Source organism: Octopus sinensis, linkage group LG29, assembly GCF_006345805.1.
Source record: "Octopus sinensis linkage group LG29, ASM634580v1, whole genome shotgun sequence".
Lineage (NCBI taxonomy): Eukaryota > Metazoa > Mollusca > Cephalopoda > Octopoda > Octopodidae > Octopus > Octopus sinensis.
In genome coordinates, this window is record NC_043025.1 from 16,674,884 (window position 1) to 16,694,811 (window position 19,928).

The 19,928-nt window shown below is 28.6% G+C and overlaps 1 protein-coding gene across 1 annotated transcript in view; it reads right to left on the bottom strand.

Annotated features, from left to right (window-relative positions):
- Positions 1–10,962: 10,962 nt before the first annotated feature.
- Positions 10,963–19,928, bottom strand: part of LOC115226056 (neurofibromin-like) — a 99,735-nt gene continuing 90,769 nt past the window's right edge. Inside the window, exon 10 of the mRNA XM_029797028.2 lies at positions 10,963–11,040. Within this exon, the coding sequence (XP_029652888.1) occupies positions 10,963–11,040 (78 nt within the window). The remainder of the gene's footprint in view (positions 11,041–19,928) is intronic.

Below are 19,928 nucleotides of genomic sequence, written 5' to 3' on the forward strand. Positions count from 1 at the left end.
TTCTGGGAAGGATTTAATATTCACCCAAAACTTCTGAGATGCCAAGGGAATTATAATAGAAGACTAACAGTAACTTTACCTTTCATTGCTGTGCGATGGATAAAATAAAGTAGCAGTAAAATTCTGGGGTAGATTTAATATTCCTGTAAAACTTCTGAGATGACAAAGGAATTGTAATAAAAGACTAACATTAACTTTACCTTTCATTGTTGTTGGGTGTATAGAATAAATTAGCAGTAAAATTCTGGTGCAAATTTAATATTTCTCTAAAACTTCTGAGATGGCAAGGGAATTATAATATAAGACTAACACTAACTTTACATTTCATTGTTGTGGGGTGGATACAATAAAGTAGCAGTAAAATTCTGGGGTAGATTTAATATTCCTGTAAAACTTCTGAGATTCCAAGGCAATTGTAATAGAAGACTAACATTAACTTTACCTTTAATTGTTGTTGGCTGGATACAATAATTTAGCAGTAAAATTCTGAGGTAGATTTAATATTCCTCTAAAACTTCTGAGATGACAAGGGAATTGTAATAGAAGAGTAACAGTAACTTTACCTTTCATTGTTGTGGGGTGGATACAATAAAGTAGCAGTAAAATTCTGGGGTAGAATTAATATTCCTCAAAAACTTCTGAGATTCCAAGGCAATTGTAATAGAAAACTAACATTAACTTTACCTTTCATTGTTGTTGGGTGTATACAATAAATTAGCAGTGAAATACTAGGGTAGATTTAATATTCCTATAAAACTTCTGAGATGCCAAGGAATTGTAATAGAAGACGAACAGTGACTTTACCTTTCATTGTTGTGGGGTGGATACAATAAAATAGCAGTAAAATTCTGGGGTTGATTTAATATTCCTCTAAAACTTCTGAGATAAGAAGGTAATTATAATAGAAGTCTAACACTAACTTTACCTTTCATTGTTGTGGGGTGAATACAATAAAATAGCAGTAAAATTCTGGGGTAGATTTAATATTCCTGTAAAACTTCTGAGATTCCAAGTAATAGAAGACTAACACTAACTTTACCTCTCATTGTTGTTGGGTGTATACAATAAAGTAGCAGTAAAATTCTGGGGTAGATTTAATATTTCTCTAAAACTTCTGAGATGGGAAGGGAATTATAATATAAGGCTAACACTAAATATACCTTTCATTGTTGTGGGGTGGATACAATAAATTAGCAGTAAAATACTGGGGTAGATTTAATATTCCTACTTTACGTTTCATTGTTGTGGGGTGGATACAATAAAGTAGCAGTAAAATTCAGGGGTAGATTTAATATTCCTCTCAAACTTCTGAGTGGCCAAGGCAATTGTATTTGAAGACTAACAGAAACATTATCTTTTATTGTTGTGTAGTGGATACAATAAAGTAGCAGTAAAATTCTGGGAAAGATTTAATATTACTACAAAACTTCTGAGATGCCAAGGGAATTATAATAGACTAACAGTAACTTTACCTTTCATTGTTGTTGGGTGTATACAATAAGTTAGCAGTAAAATTCTGAGGTAGATTTAATATTTCTCTAAACTTCTGAGATGGCAAGGGAATTATAATATAAGACTAACACTAAATTTACCTTTCATTGTTGTAGGGTGGATAAAATAAATTAGCAGCAAAATTCTGGGGTAGATTTAATATTCCTTTAAACTTCTGAGATGAGAAGGGAATTATAATATAAGACTAACAGTAACTTTATCTTTCATTGTTGTGCGGTGGATATAATAAAGTAGCAGCAAAAAATTCTGGGGTAGATTTAATATTCCTCTAAAACTTCTGAGAAGAAAAAGGAATTGTAATAGTAGACGAACAATGAATTTACCTTTCATTGTTGTGGGGTGGATACAATAAAATAGCAGGAAAATTTTGGGTAGATTTAATATTCCTCTAAAACTTCTGAGATGCCAAGGGAATGGTAATAGAAGAATAACAGTAACTTTACCTTTCATTTTTGTGGGCATTGTTGTGCGGTGGATACAATAAATTAGCAGTAAAATTCTGGGGTAGGTTTAATACTCCTGTGAAACTTCTTAGATTCCAAGGCAATTGTAATAGACGACTAACATTAACTTTACCTTTAATTGTTGTTGGGTGGATACAATAATTTAGCAGTAAAATTCTGGGGTAGATTTAATATTCCTCTAAAACTACTGAGATTCGAAGGGAATTATAATAGAAGACTAACAGTAACTTTACCTTTCATTGTTGTGGGGTGGATACATTAAAGTAGCAGTAAAATTCTGGGGTAGATTTAATATTCCTCTAAAACTTCTGAGATGCCAAGGCAATTGTAATTGAAGACTAACACTAACTTTATCTTTCATTGTTGTGCGCTGGATACAATACAGTAGCAGTAAAATTCTGGGAAAGATTTAATATTCCTCTAAAACTTCTGAGATTCCAAGGCAATTGTAATAGAAGACTAACATTAACTTTACCTTTCATTGTTGTGCGGTGGATACAATAAATTAGCAGGAAAATTCTGGGTAGATTTAATATTTCCCTAAAACTTCTAAGATGGCAAGGGAATTATAATATAAGACTAACAGTAACTTTAGCTTTCATTGCTGTGCGGTGGATACGATAAATTAGCAGTGAAATACTGGGGTAGATTTAATATTCCTGTAGAACTTCTGAGATGACAAAGGAATTGTAATAGAAGAGTAACAGTAAATTTACCTTTCATTTTTGTGGATATTGTTGTTGGGTGGATACAATAAATTAGCAGCAAATTTCTGGCTTAGATTTAATATACCTGTAAAACTTCTGAGATGCCAAGGGAATTATAATAGAAGACTAACAGTAACTTTACCTTTCATTGTTGTGGGGTGGATACAATAAAGTAGCAGTAAAATTCTGGGGTAGATTTAATATTTGTCTAAAACTTCTGAGATGAGAAGGGAATTATAATATAAGACTAACAGTACCTTTACCTTTCATTGTTGTGTGGTGGATATAATAAATTAGTAGTGAAATACTGGGGTAGATTTAATATTCCTATAAAGTATCCAAGATACCAAGGAAATTATAATAGAAAACTAACAGTAACTTTATCTTTCATTGTTGTGCGGTGGATACAATAAAGTAGCAGCAAAAAATTCGGGGTATATTTACTATTCCTCTAAAACTTCTGAGATGACAAAGGAATTGTAATAGAAGATGAACAATGAATTTACCTTTCATTGTTGTGGGGTGGATACAATAAAATTGCAGTAAAATTCTGGGGTACATTTAATATTCCTGTAGAACTTCTGAGATGCCAAGGCAATTTTATTAGAAGACTAACAGTAACTTTCAATTTCATTAGCAGTAAAAGGCAAATGTAATAGTCTTCTATTTCAATTCCCTCATCATCTCAGAAGTTTTAGAGGAATATTAAATCTACCACAGAATTTTACTGCTACTTTATTGTATGCACCCAACAACAATTAAAGGTAAAATTAATGTTTGTCTTCTATTACAATTCCTTTGGCATCTCAGAAGTTTTAGGGGAATATTAAATCTACCCCAGAATTTTACTGCTAATTTATTGTATCCACCGCACAACAATGCCCACAACAGTGAAAGGTAAAGTTACTGTTAGTCTTCTATTACAGTTCCCTTGGTATCTCAAAAGTTTTAGAGGAATATTAAATCTACCCCAGAATTTTACTGCTAATTTATTGTATCCACCCCACAATAATGAAAGTTAAAGTTAATGTTAGTCTTCTATTACGATTACAATGAAAGGTAAAGTTAATGTTAGTCTTCTATTACAATTGCATTGGAATCTCAGAAGCTTTACAGGAATATCAAATCAACCCCAGAACTTTAATGCTAATTTATTGTATCCACCCAACAACAATGAAAGGTAAGGTTAATGTCAGTCTTCTATTACAATTACAATGAAAGTTAAAGTTACTGTTACTCTTCTATTACAATTGACTTGGAATCTCAGAAGTTTTAGAGGAATATTAAATCTTTCCCAGAATTTTACTGCTATTTTATTGTATCCACCGCAAAACAAGGCCCACAACAATGAAAGGTAAAGTTACTGTTAGTCTTCTATTACGATTGCCTTGGCAACTCAGAAGTTTTCGAGGAATATCAAATCTACCCCAGAATTTGACTCCTACTTTATTGTATCCACCCAACAAAAATGAGAGTTAAAATTAGTGTTAGTCTTCTATTATAATTCCCTTTGCATCTCAGAAGTTTTATAGGAATATTAAATCTACCACAGAATTTTAATGCTATTTTATTGTATCCACCCCACAACAATGAAAGGTAAAGTTACTGTTAGTCTTCTATTACAATTCCCTTGTCATCTTAGAAGTTTTAGAGGAATATTAAATCTACCCCAGAATTTTACTGCCAAAGTTAATTTTAGTTTTCTATTACAATGGCCTTGGCTTCTCAGAAGTTTTACAGGATTATTAAATCTACCCCAGAATTTTACTGCTACTTTATTGGATCCACCCAACAAAAATGAAAGTTAAAATTAGTTTTAGTCTTCTATTATAATTCCCTTGGAATCTCAGAAGTTTTAGAGGAATATTAAATCAATCCCAGAATTTTACTGCTACTTTATTGCATCGACCCAACAATAATGAAAGTGAAATTTAATGTTAGATTTCTATTATAATTTCCTTGTCATCTCATAAGTTTAGAGGAATATTATATCTTCCTCCAGAATTTTGCTGCTACTTTATTGTATCCACTGCATAACAATGAAAGGTAAAGTTCGTGTTAATCCTATATTATAATTCCCATGCCATCTCAGAAGTTTTAGAGAAATATTAAATCTACCCTAGAATTTTACTGCTAATTTATCATATACACCGAACAACAATGAAAAGTAATGTTAATGTTAGTCTTCTATTATAATTCCCTTGTCATCTCAGAAGTTTAGAGGAATATTAAATCTACCCCAGGATTTTACTGCTAATAAAAGTTATAATTAATGTTTGTTTTCTATTACAATTGCCTTGGAATCTCAGATATTTTATAGGAATATTAAATCTACCCCAGAATTTTACTGCTACTTTATTGTATCCACCCCACAACAATGAAAGCTAACGTTACTGTTAGTCTTCTTTTACAATTCCCTTGTCATCTCAGAAGTTTTAGAGGAATATTAAATCTACCCCAGGATTTTACTGCTAATAAATGTTATAATTAATGTTAGTCTTCTATTACAATTACAATGAAAGGTAAAGTTAGTGTTAGTCTTCTATTATAATTCCCTTGTCATCTCAGAAGTTTTAGAGAAACAATAAATCATTCCCAGAATTTTACTTCTAATTTATTGTATACACCCAACAACAATGAAAGGTAAAGTTAATGTTAGTCTTCTATTACAATTGCCTTGGAATCTCAGATGTTTTACAGGATTATTAAATCTTTCCCAGAATTTTACTGCTACTTTATTGTATCCACCCCACAACAATGAAAGCTAACGTTACTGTTAGTCTTCTTTTACAATTCCTTTGTCATCTCAGAAGTTTTAGAGGAATATTAAATCTACCCCAGGATTTTACTGCTAATGAAAGTTAAAGTTAATGTTAGTCTTCTATTACGATTACAATGAAAGGCAAAGTTACTGTTAGTCTTCTATTACAATTCCCTTGGAATCTCAGAAGTTTAGAGGAATATTAAATCTACCCCAGAATTTTGCTGCTACTTTATTGTATCCACCCCACTCAATGAAAGGTAAAGTTAGTGTTTGTCTTCTATTATACTTCCCTTGTCATCTCAGAAGTTTTAGAGGAATATTAAATCTACTCCAGGATTTTACTGCTCATGAAAGTTAATGTTAGTCTTCTATTACAATTACAATGAAAGTGAAGTTACTTTAGTCTTCTATTACAATTCCATTGGCATCTCAGAAGTTTTAGAGTAATATTAAATCAACCTCAGAATTTTACTGCTAATTTATTGTATCCACCCCACAACAATGAAAGGTAAAGTTACTGTTTGGCTTCTGTTTACAATTCCCTTGTCATCCCAGAAGTTTTAGAGGAATATTAAATCTACCCCAGATTTTTACTGCTAATGAAAGTTAAATTAAATATTAGTCTTCTATTCATCCGAAGACCCGGCAAGACTAGTCAGGTTATAAATCAAACCAAAAGAAATCAAAATAGATGAACATCAATGGAATCTGTATCTTTGTGGTACCAGTGCCGGTGGTAGACAAGAAAACCATCCGAACGTGGCCGTAGCCAGTACAGCATCGACAGGCCTCCGTGCTGTGGGAACATAACAAACACCATCCGATCGTGGCCGTTCGCCAGCCTCATGTGGCACCTGTGTCGGTGGCACATAAAATCACCCTCTACACTCTCAGAGTGGTTGGCGTTAGGAAGGGCATCAAGCTGTAGAAACACTGCCAGATCTGACTGGCCTGGTGCAGCCTTCGGGCTCCCCAGACCCCAGTTGAACCGTCCAACCCATGCTAGCATGGAAAGCGGACGTTAAATGATGATGATGATGATGATGATAACAGATCACTAAATTTTTTGTTGTTTTTCATGTACACATTTGAAATATTTTGACATTTTCTAACCTGAAAACTTTTGAGGATTTAGTGATCTCTTGGATAAATATAAGCTTATTATCACTCATATAGCTTATAGTTACCTAACAGATCACAAAATTTTTTTTTGTTTTTCAAGTACACATTTGAAATATTTTCACATTTTCTAACCTGAAAACTTTTGAGAATTTAGTGATCTCTTGGATAAATATAAGCTTATTATCACTCAGTTAATTCATATTTACCTAACAGATCACTAAATTTTTTGTTGTTTTTCAAGTACACATTTGAAATATTTTGACATTTTCTAACATGAAAACATTTGAGAATTTAGTGATCTCTTGGATAAATATAAGCTTATTATCACTCAGTTGATTTATATTTACCTATCATCATCATCATCATCATTATTTAGCATCCGTTTTCCATGCTAGCATGGATTGGACGGTTTAACTGGGGTCTGTGAAGCCTGAAGGCTTCATCAGGCCCAGTCAGATTTGGCAGTGTTTCTATGGCTGGATGCCCTTCCTAACGCCAACCACACCGCGAGTGTAGTGGGTGTTTTTTACGTGCCACCTTCACAAGTGCAAGACAGAGCTGGCACAACGGCCACGAACGGATGGTGCTTTTACGTGTCACCGGCACGGGGCCAGCCGAGGCTGGCAACGAACACGAGCGAATGGTGCTTTTACATGCCACCAACACGGGGCCAGACAGAGCTGGCAAACGGCCATGAACGGACGGTGCTTTTACGTGTCACCGGCACGGGGCCAGCCGAGGCTGGCAACTAACACATGCGGATGGTGCTTTTACGTGTCACCGACACGGGGCCAGACAGAGCTGGCAAACGGCCACGAGCGAATGGTGCTTTTATGTATCATCGACACGGGTGCCAGACGAGGCTGGCAGCAGACACGTATATATGATTTGATTTTGATTGTTCTCACTGGTCTTGCCGGGTCTTCTCAAGCACAGCATACTTCCACAGGTCTCGGTCTCTGGTCATTTCCTTGGTGAGACCTAGAGTTCGAAGGTCGTGTTTCACCACCTCGACCCAGGTTTTCCTGGGTCTACCTCTTCCACAGGTCCCCTCAACTGCCAGGGTGTGGCACTTTTTCACACACCTATCTTCATCCATTCTCGCCACATGACCATACCAGCACAAACGTCTCTCTTGCACACAACATCTGATGCCTCTTAGGTCCAACTTTTCTCTCAAGGTACTTACACTCTGTCGACTATGAACACTGACATTACACATCCAACGGAGCATACTAGCTTCATTTCTTCCGAGCTTACGTAAATCATCAGCAGTCACAGCACAAGTTTCACTACCATGTAGCATGGCTCTACGTACACATGCATCATAGAGACTGCCTTTTAATTTGAGCGAGAGGCCTTTTGTCACCATAAATTTTTTGTTGTTTTTCAATTACACATTTGAAATATTTTGACATTTTCTAACCTGAAAACTTTTGAGAATTTAGTGATCTCTTGGATAAGTATAAGCTTATTATCTCTCATATAGCTTACATTTACCTAACAGACCACAAAAATCTTTGTTGTTTTTCAAGTACACATTTGATATAATTTGACATTTTCTAACCTGAAAACTTTTGAGAATTTAGTGATCTCTTGGATAAATATAAGCTTATTATCACTCAGTTAATTTATATTTACCTAACAGATCACAAAATTTTTTGTTCTTTTCAACTACACATTTGAAATATTTTGACATTTTCTAACCTGAAAACTTTTGAGAATTTAGTGATCTCTTGGATAAATATAAGCTTATTATCAATCAGATAACTTATATTTACCTAACAGACCACAAAAATCTTTGTTGTTTTTCAAGTACACATTTGACATAATTTGACATTTTCTAACCTGAAAACTTTTGAGAATTTAGTGATCTCTTGGATAAATATAAGCTTATTATCACTCAGTTATTATTAATCAGATAACTTATATTTACCTAACAGACCACAAAATTCTTTGTTGTTTTTCAAGTACACATTTGAAATATTTTGACATTTTCTAACCTGAAAACATTTGAGAATTTAGCGATCTCTTGGATATCTATGAGCTTATTATCACTCAGTTAATTTATATTTACCTAACAGTTCACTAAATTTTTTGTTGATTTTCAAGTACACATTTGAAATATTTTGACATTTTCTAACCTGAAAACTTTTGAGAATTTAGTGATCTCTTTGATAAATATAAGATTATTATCACTCAGTTAATTTATACTTACCTAACAGATCACTAAATTTTTTGTTGTTTTTCAAGTACACATTTGCAATATTTTGACATTTTCAATCCTGAAAACTTTTGAGAATTCAGTATTCTCTTGGATAAATATAAGCTTATTAACACACAGTAATTTTATTTTTAAATAACAGATCACTCAATTTTTTGCTGTTTTTCAAGTACACATTTGAAATATTTTGACATTTTCTAACCTGAAAACTTTTGAGAATTTAGTGATCTCTTGGGTAAATATAAGCTTATTATCTTTCAGTTAATTAATATTTACCAAACAGATCACAAAATTTTTTGTTGTTCTTGAAGTACACATTTGCAATATTTTGACATTTTCTAACCTGAAAACTTTTGAGAATTCAGTATTCTCTTGGATAAATATAAGCTTATTATCACTCAGTTAATTTATATTTACCTAACAGATCACAAAATTCTTTGTTGTTTTTCAACTACACATTTGAAATATTATGACATTTTCTAACCTGAAAACTTTTGAGAATTTAGTGATCTCTTGGATGAATATATGCTTATTATCACACAGTTAATTTATATTTACCTAACAGATCACTAAATTTTTTTTTGTTTTTCAAGTACACATTTGAAATATTTTGACATTTTCTAAACTGAAAACTTTTGAGAATTAGTGATCTCTTGGATAAATATAAGCTTATTATCACTCAGTTAATTGATATTTACCTAACAGATCACAAAATTCTTTGTTGTTTTTCAACTACACATTTGAAATATTATGACATTTTCTAACCTGAAAACTTTTGAGAATTTAGTGATCTCTTGGATGAATATATGCTTATTATCACACAGTTAATTTATATTTACCTAACAGATCACAAAATTTTTTTTTGTTTTTCAAGTACACATTTGAAATATTTTGACATTTTCTAAACTGAAAACTTTTGAGAATTAGTGATCTCTTGGATAAATATAAGCTTATTATCACTCAGTTAATTGATATTTACCTAACAGATCACAAAATTCTTTGTTGTTTTTCAAGTACACATTTGAAATATTTTGACGTTTTCAAACCGGAAAAGTTTTGAGAATTTAGTGATCTCTTGGATAAATATAAGCTTATTATCACTCAGTTAATTTATATTTACCTAACAGATCACAAAATTTATTGTTGTTTTTCAGGTACACATTTGAAATACTTTGACATTTTCGAACCTGAAAACTTTGGAGAATTTAGTGATCTCTTGGATGAATATAAGCTTATTATCACTCTTATAGCTTATATTGACCTAACAGATCACAAAATTTTCTGTTGTTTTTCAAGTGCACGTCTGAAATATTTTGACATTTTCTAACCTGAAAACTTTTCAGAATTTAGTGATCGCTTGGATAAATATAAGCTTATTATCAAACAGTTAATTTATATTTAACTAACAGATCACAAAATTTTTTGTTGTTTTTCAGGTACACATACGAATTATTTTGACATTTTCTAACCTGAAAACTTTGGAGAATTTAGTGATCTCTTGGATGAATATATGCTTATTATCACACAGTTAATTCATATTTACCTAACAGATTACTAAATTTTTTTTTGTTATACAAGTACACATTTGAAATATTTTGACATTTTCTAACCTGAAAACATTTGAGAATTTAGTGATCTCTTTGATAAATATATGCTTATTATCACTCAGTTAATTTATATTTACCTAACAGATCACTAAATTTTTTGTTGTTTTTCATGTACACATTTGCAATATTTTGACATTTTCTAACCTGAAAACTTTTGAGAATTCAGTATTCTCTTGCAAAAATATAAGCGTATTAAGACTCAGTTATTTTATTTTTAAATAACAGATCACTTAATTTTTTGTTGTTTTTCAAGTAAATATTTGAAATATTTTGACTTTTTCTAACCTGAAAACATTTGAGAATTTAGTGATCTCTTGGATAAACATAAGCTTATTATCACTCAGTTAATTTATATTTACCTAACAGATCACTAAATTGTTTGTTGTTTTTCAAGTACACATCTGAAATATTTTCACATTATCTAACCTGAAAACTTTTGAGAATTTAGTGTTCTCTTGGATAAATATAAGCTTATTATCACTCAGTTAATTTATATTTACCTAACAGATCACAAAATTTTTTGTTGTTTTTCAAGTACACATTTGAAATATTTTGACATTTTCTAAGCTGAAAACTTTTGAGATTTAGAGATCTCTTGGAGAAATATAAGCTTATAATCAATCATATAGCTTATATTTACCTAACAGATCACAAAATTTTTTTTTGTTTTTCAAGTACACATTTGAAATATTTTCACATTCTCTAACCTGAAAAATTTCGAGAATATAGTGATCTCTTGGATAAATATAAGCTTATTATCACTCAGTTAATTTATATTTACCTAACAGATCACAAAATTTATTGTTGTTTTTCAGGTACACATTCGAAATATTTTGACATTTTCGAACCTGAAAACTTTGGAGAATTTAGTGATCTCTTGGATGAATATAAGCTTATTATCACTCTTATAGCTTATATTGACCTAACAGATCACAAAATTTTCTGTTGTTTTTCAAGTGCACGTCTGAAATATTTTGACATTTTCTAAACTGAAAACTTTTCAGAATTTAGTGATCGCTTGGATAAATATAAGCTTATTATCACACAGTTAATTTATATTTAACTAACAGATCACAAAATTTTTTGTTGTTTTTCAGGTACACATACGAAATATTTTGACATTTTCTAACCTGAAAACTTTGGAGAATTTAGTGATCTCTTGGATGAATATATGCTTATTATCACACAGTTAATTCATATTTACCTAACAGATCACTAAATTTTTTTTTGTTATACAAGTACACATTTGAAATATTTTGACATTTTCTAACCTGAAAACTTTTGAGAATTCAGTATTCTCTTGCAAAAATATAAGCGTATTAAGACTCAGTTATTTTATTTTTAAATAACAGATCACTTAATTTTTTGTTGTTTTTCAAGTAAACATTTGAAATATTTTGACTTTTTCTAACCTGAAAACTATCGAGAATATAGTGATCTCTTGGATAAATAAAAGCTTATTATCACTCAGTTAATTTATATTTACTCAACAGATCACAATTTTTTTGTTGTTTTTCAAGTACACATATGAAATATTTTGACATTTTCTAACCTGAAAACATTTGAGAATTTAGTGATCTTTTGGATAAATATAAGCTTATTATCACTCATATAGCATATATTTACCTAAAAGATCACAAAATTTTTTTTGTTTTTCAAGTACACATTTGAAATATTTTGACATTTTCAAACCTGAAAACTTTTGAGAATTTAGTGATCTCTTGGATAAATATAAGCTTATTATCACTCATATAGCTTATATTTACCTAACAGATCACAACATTTTTTTTTGTTTTTCAAGTACACATTTGAAATATTTTGACAATTTCTAACCTGAAAACTTTTGAGAATTTGTGATCTCTTGGATAAATATAAGCTTATTATCACTCATATAGCTTATATTTACCTAACAGATCACAAAATTTTTTTTTGTTTTTCAAGTACACATTTGAAATATTTTGACATTTTCTAACCTGAAAACTTTTGAGAATTTAGTGATCTTTTGGATAAATATAAGCTTATTATCACTCATATAGCATATATTTACCTAAAAGATCACAAAATTTTTTTTTGTTTTTCAAGTACACATTTGAAATATTTTGACATTTTCAAACATGAAAACTTTTGAGAATTTAGTGATCTCTTGGATAAATATAAGCTTATTATCACTCATATAGCTTATATTTACCTAACAGATCACAACATTTTTTTTTGTTTTTCAAGTACACATTTGAAATATTTTGACAATTTCTAACCTGAAAACTTTTGAGAAATTGTGATCTCTTGGATAAATATAAGCTTATTATCACTCATATAGCTTATATTTACCTAACAGACAACAAAATTTTATTTTTGATTTTCAAGAACACATTTGAAATATTTTGACATTTTCTAACCTGAAAACTTTTGAGAATTTAGGGAACTCTTGTATAAATATAAGCTTATTATCACTTATATAGCCTATATTTACCTAACAGATCACAAAATTTCTTCTTGATTTTTAAGTACACATTTGAAATATTTTGACATTTTCTAACCTGAAAACGTTTGAGAATTTAGTGATCTTTTGGATAAATATAAGATTATTATCACTCATATAGCTTATATTTACCTAACAGATCACAAAATTTGTTTTTGTTTTTCAAGTACACATTTGAAATATTTTGACAATTTGAAACCTGAAAACTTTTGAGAATTTAGTGATCTCTTGGATAAATATAAGCTTATTATCACTCATATAGCTTATATTTACCTAACAGTTCAAAAAATCTTTTTTTTTTTTAAGTACACATTTGAAATATTTTGACATTTTCTAACCTGAAAACTTTTGAGAATTTAGTTATCTCTTGGATAAATATAAGCTTATTATCACTCATATAGCTAAGAGATTAAAAAATTTTTTTTTTTTTTTAAGTACACATTTGAAATATTTTGACATTTTCTAAACTGAAAACTTTTGAGTATTTAGGGAACTCTTGGATAAATATAAGATTATTATCACTCATATAGCTTATATTTACCTAACAGATCACAAAATTTCTTTTTATTTTTCAAGTACACATTTGAAATATTTTGACATTTTCTAATCTGAAAACTTTTTAGAATTTAGTGATCTCTTGGATAAATATAAGATTATTATCACTCATATAGCTTATATTTACCTAACAGAACACAAAATTTCTTTTTGTTTTTGAAGTACAGATTTGAAATATTTTGACATTTTCTAACCTGAAAACTTTTGAGAATGTAGTGATCTCTTGGATAATATAAGATTATTATCACTAATATAGCTTATATTTACCTAACAGATCACAAAATTTCTTTTTGTTTTTCAAGTACAGATTTGAAATATATTGACAATTTCTAACCTGAAAACTTTTGAGAATTTAGTGATCTCTTGGATAAATATAAGCTTATTATCACTCATATAGCTTATATTTACCTAACAGATCACAAAATTTTTTTTTCTTTTTCAAGTACACATTTGAAATATTTTGACATTTTCTAACCTGAAAACTTTTGAGAATTTAGTGATGTCTTGGATAAATATAAGCTTATTATCACTCATATAGCTTATATTTACCTAACAGATCACAAAATTTCTTTTGGTTTTTCAAGTACACATTTGAAATATTTTGACAATTTCTAACCTGAAAACTTTTGAGAATTTAGTGATCTCTTGGATAAATATTACCATATTATCACTCATATAGCTTATATTTACCTAACAGATCACAAAATTTTTTTTTCTTTTTCAAGTACACATTTGAAATATTTTGACATTTTCTAACCTGAAAACTTTTGAGAATTTAGTGATCTCTTGGATAAATATAAGCTTATTATCACTCATATAGCTTATATTTAACTAACAGATCACAAAATTTCTTTAGGTTTTTCAAGTACACATTTGAAATATTTTGACAATTTCTAACCTGAAAACTTTTGAGAATTTAGTGATCTCTTGGATAAATATTAGCTTATTATCACTCATATATATTATAGTTACCTAACAGACAACACATTTTTTTTTTTTTTCAAGTACACATTTGAAATATTTTGACATTTTCTAACCTGAAAACATTTGAGAATTTAGTGATCTCTTGGATAAATATAAGCTTATTATCACTCATATAGCTTATATTTACCTAACAGATCAAAAAATTTTTTTTCGTTTTTCAAGTACACCTTTCAAATATTTTGACATTTTCTAACATGAAAACGTTTGAGAATTTAGTGATCTGTTGGATAAATATAAGCTTATTATCACTCATATAGCATATATTTACCTAACAGATCACAAAATTTGTTTTTGATTTTCAAGTACACATTTGAAATATTTTGACATTTTCTAACCTGAAAACATTTGAGAATTTAGTGATCTTTTGGATAAATATAAGCTTATTATCACTCATATAGCTTATATTTACCTGACAGATCACAAAATTTCTTTTTGTTTTTCAAGTACACATTTGAAATATTTTGACAATTTGAAACCATAAAACTTTTGAGAATTTAGTGATCTCTTGGATAAATATAAGCTTATTATCACTCATAGAGCTTATATTTACCTAACAGATCACAAAATTTCTTTTTGTTTTTCAAGTACACATTTGAAATATTTTCACATTTCCTAACCTGAAAACTTTTGAGAATTTAGTGATCTGTTGGATAAATATAAGCTTATTATCACTCATATAGCTTATATTTACCTAACAGAACACAAAATTTCTTTTTGTTTTTCAAGTACACATTTGAAATATTTTGACATTTTCTAACCTGAAAACTTTTGAGAATTTAGTGATCTCTTGGATAAATATAAGCTAACTACCACTCATATAGCTTATATTTACCTAACAGTTCACAAAATTTCTTTTTGTTTTTCAAGTACACATTTGAAATATTTTGACAATTTCTAACCTGAAAACTTTTGAGAATTTTGTGATTTCTTGGATAAATATTAGCTTATTATCACTCATATAGCTTTTAGTTACCTAACAGATAATAAAATTTTTTTTTTTTTTTAAGTACACATTTGAAATATTTTGACATTTTAAACCTGAAAACTTTTGAGAATTTAGTGATCTCTTGGATAAATATAAGCTTATTATCACTCATAGAGCTTATATTTACCTAACGGATCAGAAAATTATTTTTTGTTTTTCAAGTACACATATGAAATATTTTGACATTTTCTAACCTGAAAACTTTTGAGAATTTAGTGACCTGTTGGATAAATATAAGCTTTTTATCACTCAGTTAATTTATATCTACCTAACAGATCAGAAAATTTTTTGTTATTTTTCAAGTGCACATTTGAAATATTTTGACATTTTCTAAGCTGAAAACTTTTGAGAATTTAGTGATCTCTTGGATAAATATAAGCTTATCATCACTCAAATCGCTTATATTTACCAAACAGATCACAAAATTTATTGTTGGTATTTTCAGGTACACATTCGAGATATTTTGACATTTTCTAACCTGAAATCTTTGGAGAATTTAGTGATCTCTTGGATGAATATAAGCTTATTATCACTCTTAGAGCTTATATCGACATAACAGATCACAAAATTTTTTGTTTATTTTCAGGTACACATACGAAATATTTTGTCATTTTCTAACCTGAAAACATTTGAGAATTTAGTGATCTCTTGGATGAATATATGCTTATTATCACACAGTTAATTTATATTTACCTAACAGATCACTAAATTTCTTTTTCTTTTTCAAGTACAGATTTGAAATATTTTGACATTTTCTAACCTGAAAACCTTTGAGAATTTAGTGATCTCTTTGATAAATATATGCTTATTATCATTAAGTTATTTTATTTTTAAATAACAGATCACTTAATTTTTTGTTGTTTTTCAAGTACACATGTGAAATATTTTCACATTTTCTAACCTGAAAACTTTTGAGAATTTAGTGATGCTTGGATAAATAAAAACTTATTATCAATCAGTTACCTAACAGATCAAAAAATTTTTTGTTGTTTTTCAAGTACACATTTGAAATATTTTGACATTTAGAACCTGAAAACTTTTGAGAATTTAGTGATCTCTCGGATAAATATATGCTTATTATCACTTAGTTAATTTATATTTACCCAACAGATCACAATTTTTTTTTTGTTTTTCAAGTACACAAATGAAATATTTTGACATTTTCTAAGCTGAAAACTATTGAGAATTTAGTGATCTGTTGGATTAATATAAGCTTATTATCACTCATATAGCTTATAATTACTTAACAGACAACAAAATTTTTTTTTGTTTTTCAAGTACACATTTGAAATATTTTGACATTTTCTAACCTGAAAACTTTTTAGAATTTAGTGATCTCTTGGATAAAAATAAGCTTATTATCACTGAGTTAATTTATATTTACCTATGAGACCACAAAATTTTTTTTTGTTTTTCAAGTACACATTTGATATATTTTGACATTTTCTAACCTGAAAACTTTTGAGAATTTAGTGATCTCTTGGATAAATATAAGCTTATTATCACTCATATAGCTTATATTTACCTAACAGACAACAAAATTTTTTTTTGTTTTTCAAGTACACATTTGAAATATTTTGACATTTTCTAACCTGAAAACTTTTTAGAATTTAGTGATCTCTTGGATAAAAATAAGCTTATTATCACTGATAGCTTATATTTACCTCAGACCACAAAATTTTTTTTTGTTTTTCAAGTACACATTTGAAATATTTTGACATTTTCTAACCTGAAAACTTTTGAGAATTTAGTGATCTCTTGGATAAATATAAGCTTATTATCACTCATATAGCTTATATTTACCTAACAGACAACAAAATTTTTTTTGTTTTTCAAGTACACATTTGAAATATTTTGACATTTTAACCTGAAAACTTTTAGAATTTAGTGATCTCTTGGATAAATATAAGCTTATATCACTCATATAGCTTATATTTACCTAACAGATCAAAAATTTTTTTGTTTTACAAGTACACATTTGAAATATTTTGACATTATCTAACCTGAAAACTTTTGAGAATTTAGTGATCTTTGGATAAATATAAGCTTATTATCACTCATATAGCTTATATTACCTAACAGATCACAAATTTTTTTTTGTTTTTCAAGTACACTTGAAATATTTTGACATTTTCAAACCTGAAAACTTTTGAGAATTTAGTGATCTCTTGGATAAATATAAGCTTATTATCACTCATATAGCTTATATTTACCTAACAGATCACAACATTTTTTTGTTTTTCAAGTACACATTTGAAATATTTTGACATTTCTAACCTGAAAACTTTTGAGAATTTGTGATCTCTTGGATAAATATAAGCTTATTATCACTCATATAGCTTATATTTACCTAACAGATCACAAAATTTCTTTTTGTTTTTCAAGTACACATTTGCAATATTTTGACATTTTCTAATCTGAAAACTTTTGAGAATTTAGTGATCTCTTGGATAAATATAAGCTTATTATCACTCATATAGCTTATATTTACCTAACAGATCACAACATTTTTTTTGTTTTTCAAGTACACATTTGAAATATTTTGACATTTTCTAACCTGAAAACTTTTGAGAATTTAGTGATCTCTTGGATAAATATCAGCTTATTAACACTCATATAGCTTATATTTACCTAACAGACACAAAATAGCTTATTATCACTCATATAGCTTATATTTACCTAACAGATCACAAAATTTTTTTTTGTTTTTCAAGTACACATTTGAAATATTTTGTCATTTTGTAACCTGAAAACTTTTGAGAATTTAGGAATCTCTTGGATAAATATTAGCTTATTATCACTCATATAGCTTATATTTACCTAACAGACAACAATTTTTTTTTTTTTTAAGTACACATTTGAAATATTTTGACATTTTCTAACCTGAAAACTTTTGAGAATTTAGTGATCTCTTGGATAAATATAAGCTTATTATCACTCATATAGCTTATATTTACCTAACAGATCACAAAATTCTTTTTTTTTTTAAGTACACATTTGAAATATTTTGACATTTTCTAACCTGAAAACTTTTGAGAATTTAGGGAACTCTTGGATAAATATAAGTTTATTATCACTCATATAGCTTATATTTACCTAACAGATCACAAAATTTCTTTTTGTTTTTCAAGTACACATTTGAAATATTTTGACATTTTCTAACCTGAAAACTTTTGAGAATTTAGTGATCTCTTGGATAAATATAAGATTATTATCACTTATATAGCTTATATTTACCTAACAGATCAAAAATTTCTTTTTGTTTTTCAAGTACACATTTGAAATATTTTGACATTTTCTAACCTGAAAACTTTTGAGAATTTAGTGATCTCTTGGATAAATATAAGCTTATTATCACTCATATATATTATAGTTACCTAAGAGACAACAAATTTTTTTTTTTTTTTTTAAGTACACATTTGAAATATTTTGACATTTTCTAACCTGAAAACATTTGAGAATTTAGTGATCTCTTGGATAAATATAAGCTTATTATCACTCATATAGCTTATATTACCTAACAGATCACAAATTTTTTTCGTTTTCAAGTACACATTTGAAATATTTTGACATTTTCTAACCTGAAAACTTTTGAGAATTTAGTGATCTCTTGGATAAATATAAGCTTATTATCACTCATATAGCTTATATTTACATAACAGATCACAAAATTTCTTTTTGATTTTCAAGTACACATTTGAAATATTTTGACATTTTCTAACCTGAAAACTTTTGAGAATTTAGTGATCTCTTGGATAAATATAAGCTTATTATCACTCATATAGCTTATATTTACCTAACAGATCACAAAATTTGTTTTTGTTTTTCAAGTACACATTTGAAATATTTTGACATTTTCTAACCTGAAAACTTTTGAGAATTTAGTGATCTCTTGGATAAATATAAGCTTATTATCACTCATATAGCTTATATTTACCTAACAGATCACAAATTTTTTTTTTGTTTTTCAAGTACACATTTGAAATATTTTGACAATTTCTAACCTGAAAACTTTTGAGAATTTAGTGATCTCTTGGATAAATATAAGCTTATTATCACTCATATAGCTTATATTTACCTAACAGATCACAAATTTTTTTTTTGTTTTTCAAGTACACATTTGAAATATTTTGACATTTTCTAACCTGAAAACTTTTGAGAATTTAGTGATCTCTTGGATAAATATAAGCTTATTATCACTCATATAGCTTATATTTACCTAACAGATCACAACATTTTTTTTGTTTTTCAAGTACACATTTGAAATATTTTGACCTTTTCTAACCTGAAAACTTTTGAGAATTTAGTGATCTCTTGGATAAATATCAGCTTATTATCACTCATATAGCTTATATTTACCTAACAGACAACAAAATAGCTTTTATCACTCATATAGCTTAATTTACTACAGATCACAAAATTTTTTTTTGTTTTTCAAGTACACATTTGAAATATTTTGACATTTTCTAACCTGAAAACTTTTGAGAATTTAGTGATCTCTTGGATAAATATTAGCTTATTATCA